We start from the raw sequence: 11,978 nt of genomic DNA on the forward strand, positions 1-11,978 counted from the left end.
ATTTTTCAATATTTAGAGCAATTCCGTTGATTCACTAGAAAAATATTTTTTTAGTTATCATTTCCGATTTCGCTGAAGCTCTGTACAGTTGTATCTTTTTAATAAAGAGGTGATTTTAGAGTGCACTCTATTTTTCCCGAATCTGACTCTATTTGCCTCTGACTGATGAACAAAATATTATATGGTCGGCGTGCGACCAGATCGAACCAAGCGCCAAAAACATTATTTCGAGTAATCGGGGTTCAAAGTTTTACCATCCCGTTTGTTTTCTGCAAGCTACTGCAGGAAATTTTTATTATAATATCATCATGAACTGTTCAAATGATTTCATTTTTTCATGAAAGATAGATTATTAATTTTCACAACCACTGGTGTTAAAAACTCAATTTTCAAAAAAATGGCGCTTGGTTCGGTCTGGTCGCACACCGACCATATGTATATCAGAAAACGGTTTACCTGATTGGAATGGTGTATACACTATAAAAAATGTTTTTTTTTTCTGTGCTAAACTTAACAAATGGTCACAAAATAAAAAGTACCTTTTTGAAAAATCTCATTTCTTTATAAAAAAAAACAGTTTGAAATCCACAAATGAACAGGGACAAAATAAAATGCCCAGATCAGTATAACTTCAAATAAGCCAAACTGAAGGCAAACAAAAACAATTTAATAGTGAGTATGGCCTCCTTGAGATTTCAACACCTTCTGTAAGGGATTCGGCATACTTTCAACTAGGTTCAAGTGTTATGGGTCAAGTTATTCCCACGTGCGCTCCTGGGTTTCAAAATAAGTTTTTTTTATTAGTTACACCAGTTTTATCGATCCAAGCAGCGAGGAAGGCCCACAGATTTTTTATGGGGTTCAGATTAGGATTAGGGTCATTCAAGGGGTTTGATGCGACAGGAACGGTAAATAACTTCGTCAGCTTGGCCGTATGCTTCGAATCGTTATCCTGCTAGAAAACGGAGCGCTCCTCGACGCCCGTCTTGATAAGGTTTTCCCGCAGGATATTGCAATATGACTCAGCAGTAATGATTCCGTATATTTTCACCAAACTGCCCACCACGCTCCAAGAAAAGCACCTCCACACCATCACGATGCCTTCTCGTCGGTCCACAACACATTTTCTAGTATTCCAGCGGCTTACCAGCGTGCTCCTTGGCGAACTTGAGCTATTTAGCCTTATTCACCTTGCAGATTCTCGCTGCAATCTTGCTATGAACCCCTGCGCTTGGATGCGGCGACGGGAAGTACGACGCAAACCGAAAGTTGGAGCTCTTCTTTGTATCTGCCGGACCTTTATTTTTTTTTTCACCCCACGAATGATTTTCTTGCCCATTCTGGCGTCTGTCTTGCGTTTTCTTCCTCTCCCTGGGTGGTCCATCACCGTTTTAAACTTCTTCAAGATTTTCCGACCGCTGTCTTGCTGATTTTGTAGTACTTGGCCACCTTCCAGTGCGATTGGCCGTTGTTGACATCGCGAACAACCAGTTTCCGGATGCACAACGGAATCGTACAGGAAATTACTGCGTTCTCCATATTTTACCATTTTACCAAATGCAGACACGAGTACAAATGCTCCATAACCAAGCCGGTTGTTCATGAAACGTCAAAATACTTAAAACAAACGAAATTAAAGGCCCTCACGATGGCAACTTATCGAAAATATATCGATTTTCTGAGTGGGTACCTACCTTATTTTGTCACTGTTTCTTTGAAATCAAGACCTTTTTTTATTAGAAAAACTTCTTTTATCAGAACCAAATGAATAGAATTTGAAAAGAACATTATGAGTAACATTTTAGGAATGATTATGATGTGTTTTCGTTTAATTTCAACCATAAAAATGAAAAAAAATTGAGGAGGCACTCTATTTTGCCCCTCACTGTTTGACACGCTTCTCGCAAAAAAATATAATAAGTTTTATACTTCTCCAAATAAAAAAAGGTCAATTTAAGGAAATTTAAAATATTTATTTCCCTGATGTCATTTGAATAGGATTTATAGTTTTTCATTCCAATAAAATTAGATTTGCCTTAAGAGGGCAAAAAACATTTTTTCATCACTTTAATTTTTTTTAGGAAAAAGTGGTGATAACTTATCACATTTTTTCGAAATTTCGTGAGGAGAATAAATATTCCCAATAATTGATTTACGTTTTACGGTACTCCTAGCAAATCTTTTAAAACTGTATAACACTTGTAGTACGGTTTCAAACCTGCCATATTGCTTGGCTTGCCAAATAATTTTGAATAACATCATATATAATAATAACATCATATATAATAATCGTATCAAAAAAGCGGGGCTACATTCCGTTTCAGATCGGGACACTTGACCTTTTGTTTATTATACACAGTATACCCTGAGCCAAGATACGAACACATGACGACTGGCTTGTTAAACCAGCATCGTGCTTTGAGACTAGCTGGGAGCTTAACGTTCAATTGGTGAAGCCCTTTTCGATAAAAATCTTCCCGCTGTCACCAAATTTGAACGTGCGAGAAAGCTGCTCAAAGTTTAGAAACACTACACTAAGTTCTATGTCTAAATTCGGTTTGGTTGCAAGTTGGTGTCCGTACTATCATGCTTGTATTTATCAACAATATGGTAATTGTCAGACCGGATCGAACTAAATTTTATTCCTTAAAGCAAACATTACTTCAAAAGTATTATCTTGGCAAATTTATCCTCTAGCTACATCTAATCTACTTCCTTTTCTGTATTATGTAAAACCAACTAAACAAAACAACTCATCTTGCTTCGCTACAACTTGCTAATCTACATGTGGTTCGCCTGCAACGGACGTAAAATATTGTAGCGCACGATGCGTGGTGATATTTTTTTTTTCAATCCGGCAGCTGGTCGTACGACTGCATTCGTCATTTTGTTTCGAAGTGGATTCCTTCTGACAAACTCGGGAATATCAGTCCATTTCAACCAAAAGAAATTGTGGGGCTATAAAAAAATATTGTATACCTATGTGCATGACCTATCGGACGACACGCCGGTGTCTATCTTTCTCAGTATGCTACTGCAGTAACTAGGCCGATCCTGGCGGTGGTGTGTTGTAGTCTAGTAGGTACTTGGTCATACAGTATTCACGGTACTGCCACGCGTAATCAAAGTACATTCTGCTCACCATCGAAAGAAGCATTCGCGCGCTCGCGCTCGCGTTTCTATATCTCCAATCGGGAAAATGATAAGACGCGTCCCGTTGTATAATATTGAAGCACCGCAATAGGAGGCAGCACATCCCGTGAGCACTTGAAGTTTATGTGGCTCAGGCCAGTAGTCTGGCGGAATAAATCAGACGACATGCGACGTATAATCAGCTGATGCGACTTTGAATAATCATGTTTGAGAAGGCTGGTTATTCTTCTCTAATTTTGCTGCGGTCTTAATCGTTTTGTTTAGCTTGTGGCCGAGCATTATGCTTCAGCTAAATGTTGTCCAGGAGAGTGTTGATTAGTGCACACTCTGGTCCAAGATTATGTTATAAAAAATATAGTGTCACAGCTGTGTAGTCTCGACATTTATGCGCTGTTGAAAAAATCATTTATTGGATCATCTGAAAGTAAGAAAAAATCGTACATTCGTGAAGTGTCTCCTAGCTCGGATGATAGTTTAAAAAAAAAAACTTGAGATGTGATAAAATAAAGTGAAACAAGAACAAAATGCTTATTTTTTCTGAAATTTTGAGGGAAAACTTCAGTAAAATTTTTTTTAAAAACGTACCATGAACTTAATAGTATTTTTTGTGAAAAAAATATATATTGCAATATTGAAACGTAAACTATAGATTATGCCACATATTATAGAACATTAAAGTTTCCAAAATATCCTTTTCGATTGTTTTTTTATGTTTGAAAGAAGACAGTATTTTTTTCTAAATTATTTAAACTTTTTCAAATTGCACATACTTCTGCAAGATAATGCCAAAATAGTCCGTACGCACAGTGTAGTGTGTTGTTTTTTTTTTTTGCTTTTTCCATAGGTCAATACCCCAAGTTCTACTTGTGCGTTGCTTTATATCCAACACATTTTTTTAAATATTTGTTTTGAAGGGGGCTTGTTTGTATCATCATCAATTATCAGCTAATTGTTTTGTGTGGCGAATAAGAGTAAATAACAAATGTTGACTTCTAAACTCTATTAGAGTTGTGCAAGAGCAATTGTTAAAATTGGTTTTCTCTCGTAATGAAGGCTAATCATTCAGAAGGATTCAAATGAAAAATAATTCAGAGGGATTTGGAGAAAAATAATGTTATAGCTAACATGCAGACTTTAAAGAGAGATTATCGTTACAGTTGAGGATTGCAACGATTTTGCTCGAAAAATGGTAATAATTTATTCAACCTACATGATATTTGATTTACTGTTCATGAGAGGATTTAAACACTTGCCTTTAATGTGCTCTGAATAAAATAAATTCTTTTTGTCGTAAATCAGTCCCAAGTGCTTAACCCGCCAGACCGATTAGAAATAATCATCTTGATTGCATGACTGTTGTTTTGTTTGAGAAAAAAGCTCTATGCTTATGAGGAAAAATGATCAATTGAGTTTTGGCAGCATTGGAAGAAATGTTCCTCCTTTGCAAGTAGTCCGATACTATAGGTAGAAAAACGGTTTAGGCTTCTCTGCATGCACCACGAATATTTGTTTTCTTTCAAGGACTTTGAATCATATTCGTTAGAAACGTTGGAAGAAAACAAAATTTATTTTACTTAATCTGACGGTAGTTGGAAAACTGCTTTTCAAACATGTCCAGCGACACGCAAATCAATTCAATAATCTCTTTTAAAGATCATGTGAATGATATGATAATATATCATATCTTCCAACTTTACAACTTTTGCTCCATCCCAGAATTATAGTATTATAGTATAAACCAAAAACTGTGAAGTAAAAGTTCAAATGCGTAGATTACCATGACAGCACTATTCAATTTCAGTCGTTCCTTACTATTTCATGCATTTGTAAAAGTGAAATCGCGTTAGCGAGTATACGTATGAAAAAATCTGATAAAGGTCAAAAGATGGGTCAGAACTATTTTCTACCCTTACAATAAACATAATCATACCCCTTTCATTTCATTTTCCATTTCGTAGGAGATCACGGTACCAAAAAATTGAGCTTACAGACTAAGCTCTGGAGCTCAAGCCAGACTAGTATATGTCGACTATGCATAATTTTTTTGCATAATGTGTGCTTTTGCTGAGCGCTTTTAATCGTCAAAGATCAAAGATTAGTTTCACCTCTACATACGCCAAGCAAGTAGCAGATTCGCCAGGGAGCGATAACGAAAGGAATATTTTTTCTATTTTGTTCAATGTGACTTTTAGCTGTCTATATGGCAAGACAGGAGAAAATTCTAATCAGCTAATAATGCACTCTGGTCGGCAATGTTACTGACGTCAGGAACGATCAGGTCACCGTGTATGCTAGTAAATAAGACGTAGGAGCGTTGGTTGTACTCTTGAACAGGAGGAAAGTTTTACTTTTATAGGTTCCGTCAGAAGTTAAACACGGCGACATATTGGGAATAAGTGCAGCCTGCCGCTGCCCGCATATCAGTCCCATAACGAAGACTGACATGTTGAGAAAAAGACGATTGAAGTTTCTAACATTACGTTCATCACTATTATATCTCACGTTTATCACTATTATATCTCACGTAATTCGGCGAAATATACTCATTGCAGTATAATTATACTGTTGTGAAAATTTTTTGATCATATTTTTATGTTTTGGCAAAGAAAATTACGACAGAAGAAAATGGGACTCATTTGCGAACACATTCTGGAAAATCACACATATACCCGCTTGCCAGTCCCATTTATTAGCATCGCACGCGTTGTTGTTTTCGTTTGCTTACGTATACTTTTGTTTAATCGTCATCTAAAGTAAATCGGAGCGTTGTAAAGTCGTTTTGTTGAAAAGTTGTAAGGTTTTTAGGCAAATATGTCAGCATTAGATGCAATTAAGGTTTACGGCAGTGATGAAAGTTCGGATGACGAGTTTTACGGTTTTGGTGGTGATACTTGGGAAAGATTCCGTACGGAATCTAGCCCCGTGAATTTCGAAAGAAAAGAAACTTTTGGACAATCCGATGACAGCGCAATGCAACCGTATTTCGTTGATGGTAAAAATTCCGCTGATGAGTTCAGTAGTGTAGACCAGGTTATTGATTCAGAAGGAAGCTACTTCGTAATGGAGCACCGAGCAAAACGTAAAACGAAGACAAAAAAGGAACAGCGCAGAGGTGTTGTGGCCAGAAATCGTCTTATCTCCCATCCACCGAAACTCGTCCCTTGTTGCTGTCGCAGAAATTGCTCCAACAAAGTCGCAAAAAACGACCGTATACTGATACATCGGTCATTTTGGAAGCTTGATGTCAGTGGCCAGTCTGCTTTTTACCGTGAAAGAGTTAGCCGGGTGCCAATTAAATTCAGAAAAACCCATCGACATGAACTCAAAGACTCAAGTAAACTTCACTCATACCATTTTTCATTTGAAATGACCGACAAACGAGTTGTGCGGGTTTGCCGGAAGTTTTTCCTTAACACCATAGGCTACGGGGAGCACTGTGGGTAAGAAATACTAGCTCCTGATAATATATGTTGATACATGATTATAATATCATTTGTTCACAGCAATATCATATATAGATGTCTTAATAACAACGAGAAACTAAAAAAACGCGGAAAATATGATCGAAGCTCTGACCAAAGAAATGCCGTAAAAGCTCACATCGCCCTTTATAATCCAACCATTTCACACTACCGTCGTGAACACGCTCCGAATCGATTGTGTCTAGCGTCGGATCTTACCGAGAAGCGAATGCACGAGCAGTATCAAGAAATGCATCCGGAACTGAAAGTTAGCTATACGTTCTATTGTAGATTGATAAGGGAGCTTAACATTTCTCTGGTAAAGCTCGGTCATGAAGAATGTGAAACTTGCGTTGCAGCTACTAAGCATAGAAATTTGCTTGGTCACATGAATAACAACGTAATGCATAATTGCCCCAATTGTGAAAAAGCTGAAAATCACTTGAATTTTGCGAAGCAATCACGTGAGGCCTACCGCGCAGATGCCGAAGAAGTTAAATCGAATGAAATTGTATTAGCTGTGGATCTGCAGAAGGTATTTTTAAATTAGAAATTTTCAATTTTTTTTTCCAATTAACTTATTTGACACGGCACTATACATTTACAAACAATTGTCCATATATTTTTTCAATAGGTCATCCAGCTGCCCCGCCTCGACGGTTTCAAAACGATTGTTTTTTCGCAGCGTCTCTTGGCGTTTAATGAAACTTTCGCACCAGTCGCGCGAAATCCCATTCAGTGATAGCTTGTTTGTGGCACGAAGCGGTTGCTGGTAGATCCGCGAATGACATAATTAGTTGCTTTCACCAAGTCATTCAGCATCTTAAAAACTTTCGTAGGATCACTTTCTGGCTCGACAACTGCGCGGCGCAGAACAAAAACTGGGGACTTTTTCTTCATTTGGTTTTGCTTGTAAATTCTTCAGCAAACCAGATTGAAGAAATCGTTCTCAAGTTCTTCGAGTCTGGCCACACTTTTATGGCGGCAGATTCTTTCCATGCTGCGGTGGAAAAATCCATGCGCAAAAACCCACCGGTAACATTCCCTGAGTTTGTGGAAGTTGTTACTAAAGCAAAGAAAAGGGTTAACGTGTTGGAAATGGATGCAACTAGTTTCGTACAACCTGGTTTCAGCGTAAGCCAATATACTTTAAACAAGTGTAAGAATCGGCCCTACATTGAAAATATTAGACGGATCATTGTGCGTAAAGGTTGTCTGGACTTACTATTTAGCGATTCTGTCGCTAATGGAGTAGGAGTTCAAAGCTTTTCTTTGTTCTCAAAAAAACAGCTAAAACTAGTTACTACTGATGAATTCAATCTAGTAAGCTCATTAAAGAACCAACAGCACCCAACTGGTATCGATGTTAGCCGGAAGGAGACCATATTAGGTATAATTTTGCCACTCATTGATGAAGAGCAGAAACTGTTTTGGTTGAACTTGCCTACCAAGTCAAACTCGTTGACTTAGGCTCTTATTATAAGTAATATTTGATATGTACTCCCTGTGGGCTCTATTTGATAATAAACTGAATGTAAACAATCTGAATTAAAAGTGTCATACATAATAAATAATAGAAAAGGGGCTTTGGCCTTAATTTGTTTAAGTACGAGAAATGGGACTGTTATGCGAGTATATGCGATATGGGACCAACATGACTTGGTATTTTTTTTGTACTTTATAGAAACAAACCCAGTATTTTTAATGTAGTTTTACGAAGTACGTTATAAATGAGGACCATTCGTATATTTATCACGAAAACGCCAAAAATCGACATGGGACTCATATGCGGACAGCGGCAGTGCATGTTTCATTCAATAAGCATGTGTCCAGAACTGAATCGATAGGATTAGGTTGCAGGATGATAATATTATTAACACTCGTATAGGAAACCACTGAACACTTGAATAAAATAAGTCAAAGAACGATCTTCTAACTGAGATATTCCGTAGTTATGTTAAACGCATTAAGAAAACAGTATTCCTTCGGTAGCGAAAATTCGTTTTACGTATGATCTATTACTTGAAGCAATAAGTACTGATATTCAAGCAGGCACAAATTTGAGTAAAGTTTACAATATTACTCGACTACTATCTTAACTGTAATCTATCACAATTTTCCCTCGAAGATGCTTGGCTTCCACACGCGCGTAAGCATCAATCGCCTGCTCAAATGGATATACCTTTTCGACAATGGGTAACAATTTGCCTTTTTCAACAAGCCTCTGCAGAAAGGCAATTCCTTGTGGAGCAGGTGCGAAGTAGCCCCACTTTATCAGTCCTTTCTGGGCACTGACTGACGCAACGTTGTTCCGAACAATGTTGAGCGCATTTTGACACATTCCTGTGGCAAATCCATTCTCGTCAATATTTTTTAAGACAGGTGAGTTGAATGTGATATATTGATCGAACTTCCAGGGAATGCTTGTGCCGTATTCAGTACCTTTGTTGGCACAGTCCAACACAATATCGAATCTACGAATAAAGGGTAAAATAAAGCTGTGAATTGTGCACTACTAGCTACTTTGTAATTGTTTCGTACCTTCCAGCATTTGCCAAATCTTGAACATGGCCTGGTTCGTTATAGTCGAACACGTAGTTGGCACCAATATTTTGCACCAGATCTATGGCATCGGACGCACACGTTGCGAATACTTCGACCCCTTCGGCCGCTAACATCTGGATAGTTAACGTCCCTACTCCCCCTGAAGCACCCAGCACTAATACCTTTTTACCCCGACCACCACCGACATGTGAAATGGCACCAAGAACGCCCCCTAAGTGTCCAGTGATGTATAGACCAGACCATGCGGTAAGACCAGCATATAATATTGCACTGGCGTCGATTCTGTTTAGGGAGGCTGGTTTTTTGGAAAGCTAAAAAAACGTATAGTCGCTAATAATAAAAGTTATCTTTGTTCGAAGCCAGAATTACTTACACAATACCGCTCAACCACTACGTAGTCAGCATGGCATCCTTGATGATGCAAAGGGACCACTCCCCATACTTCGTCACCCAACTCCAAATCGCGACTAGATACGCTCAACCCTTTCTGTACAATTTCTCCACAAAAGTCACGTCCAAGCGTTAGCGGAAATTCAATACTGCTCTTACAGCGCATTGCATTTAAAATCGAAGAACCATATCCCTCTGAAATGCGTAAAAGCTTTTATTATACTTTTTTACTTCGACAAAAAAAAGCAAAATATTGTTTTATTTTGATTTTTGTGAACAATAATCAGAAATGTACGTATGTAAAAATGTATGTAAAATATAATTATCATTGCTTTAAATCACAATGTTAGTTCTGGCTCGGCTCTTCCTAATTCATTTAAACGAAAATATTTCATCCAAGCAATGGTAGGTAACGGAATTAGAGTTCGTACGTATACTTTTTAAGCAGTGACGTTAAGCTTTTTACCTCTAGCTTAAATACCATATAAATTCTTATCTGTCTTAGATATCGCGTAATGCAAATATTTTATCAGATCAAAAATAGAGGATTTAGTATTTACATTTCCGAAATAACAGGAACGAAATGGTTTGAATAAAAATTGATTTTGTTAAGCTAACATAGCAAAGAAATAGAAAGGAGAAAGGCTGAGATACGTAATTTAGCAGTAAGCGAAACAGGTTCCATTGTCTGGAAACCAAAACCACATAAGCAAAAAACTTTATTCGAGGAATCGACGGAACTGAAAAATCCTAAACATGTACTTACTTATCATTGCAACGTCGATCGGATTGACGGATGCAGCCGTAACTTTGACCAGAAGTTGGTTGGGAGACGTTAAGGCGGGCATTTTCATGTTTTCGCTGTATTCCACTTCATCCAGATTGCCATACGAATGTATCTGCCATCCGCACATCTTGCTTATGGGTCGCACCTTTCTGCTGCATGATGGTACTCCTCCGGAGGCGGAAGACAACAAGCGACAGCCGAACCGCTGTATGGCCACGGAACTAAAATATTTTGGGGAGTACATAATATTTTCACTTTTGATCCGTAGCCTGACAATAAAATTCAGCACTTTCGCCGTGTTAACTTCTTCGCAGTGACAGCTGTTTGATGTTTTGACGTGAAGATAAACATCATTGTGCCACCCACAAACGGTATCTTTATGCTGCCAAGTTTGCCAAGTATCGCGACTAGCATTGGCCGATATCGTACCGATACTTACAGTATCGATACCTTGGGGCTGATATATCGTTATTTTTTATCGATGCAAGCGACTTCGATATCAAGCTGGATCGATACTTTCGCCCCAATATTTTTTCGATACTGAAGAGAAACTATGAAATCGGAAAATATTGTTGATTGCTATAAATTGTCTAACGGAAAAGCCTTGTAGAAGTGCGCGGATATATCCTATCGCGTTAAAGTCTTCTACAAACAGTGCAGAAATTCGGTTTGTGCTCTTTGTGTAAAAGACACCAACAGGATTGAATATACCCGCTCATTTCTAAGGCGGTTTTTCATGCCTCTTGCGAGAAAAAATCTGCCGCATTTGGTAATTGGCCCTGACACAAGTAAAAGAGATTTTTAAGGCTGTTCGCACCTACGCGAATTCTCATATGCAACTGTCAGTTTATGTGTGAAAACAAAAGCAAAAATATTTCCCTCCTTCACTTTCGCAAGTAAAAACCAAACCAATATCAACAGAGTCGTCAGAGCCAATACTGCATGTGCAGAGCAAAATCGCAAGCGCCGAGTTTTTGCAAAAAGGCAGGCAATAAAGAATAAGAAGCCAGGATTATCGTGCTGCCCGATATTTTAAATAAGGCTGCAGACGCGCGTATGATATTGCATTGATTTGTGTGTGTGACATATAATTCTGTCACCGCTGTCCCATTCCAATACCATTAGTCTATTGACCGCAGGGATACAAAATATGCAAATTTGTCTTCAAAACGCAGATGTTTAGAGTCGGTGTGCAGATTTTTGTTGATTCGCAGATAATTATATTTTTTCCAGAGTCTATGCAGAGTTTTGTCAGAGTTTCTTAATATTTACGCAGACTTTCTCAAAATCTGTAAAAATTTTTGCAGACTTTTGCCTGCGCGAACGCATTTTTTCAAATCACAGACAAATTTTTTTCAGACTTTAAGCAGATTTTGTCGGTTTTTCAAATAGTTGCTTGCATTTTTCAAAAACACCTGACATCTCTGATTTTCCTCTTGAATGATTAAGAAAAAATGGTAGCTTTTCATGGACCTGTTTCAAGTAGCGGGCAGAGTATCGTTTAGTGATGGGAAAGTTATCGATAATATCGATAAATGATGGTCATCGATATTATCGTTAATTTTTTGACGTTAGCGATAATTATCGATATTATAAGGGTAAGCAAAAGTCAGTGCGGCTGG

The 11,978-nt window shown here is 38.0% G+C and overlaps 1 protein-coding gene across 2 annotated transcripts; it reads right to left on the reverse strand.

The window, feature by feature from the left end:
- Window positions 1-756: 756 nt before the first annotated feature.
- Window positions 757-10,765, reverse strand: LOC129730291 (reticulon-4-interacting protein 1 homolog, mitochondrial). 2 transcript variants are annotated; one of them, XM_055689503.1, is made up of 5 exons: window positions 10,336-10,765; window positions 9,553-9,764; window positions 9,156-9,490; window positions 8,797-9,088; window positions 757-3,571 (listed from the first exon to the last, which is right to left on the reverse strand). In XM_055689503.1, exons 1-5 carry the CDS (start codon window positions 10,598-10,600, stop codon window positions 3,560-3,562), a joined length of 1,116 nt encoding a protein of 371 aa, XP_055545478.1. In that variant the 5' UTR covers window positions 10,601-10,765; the 3' UTR covers window positions 757-3,559. The 2 variants fall into 2 exon arrangements, with proteins under 2 accessions (XP_055545478.1, XP_055545477.1); XM_055689502.1 differs by lacking the exon at window positions 757-3,571 and having other exon boundaries at window positions 8,599-9,088.
- Window positions 10,766-11,978: the final 1,213 nt, after the last annotated feature.

Source organism: Wyeomyia smithii, chromosome 3, assembly GCF_029784165.1.
Source record: "Wyeomyia smithii strain HCP4-BCI-WySm-NY-G18 chromosome 3, ASM2978416v1, whole genome shotgun sequence".
NCBI lineage: Eukaryota > Metazoa > Arthropoda > Insecta > Diptera > Culicidae > Wyeomyia > Wyeomyia smithii.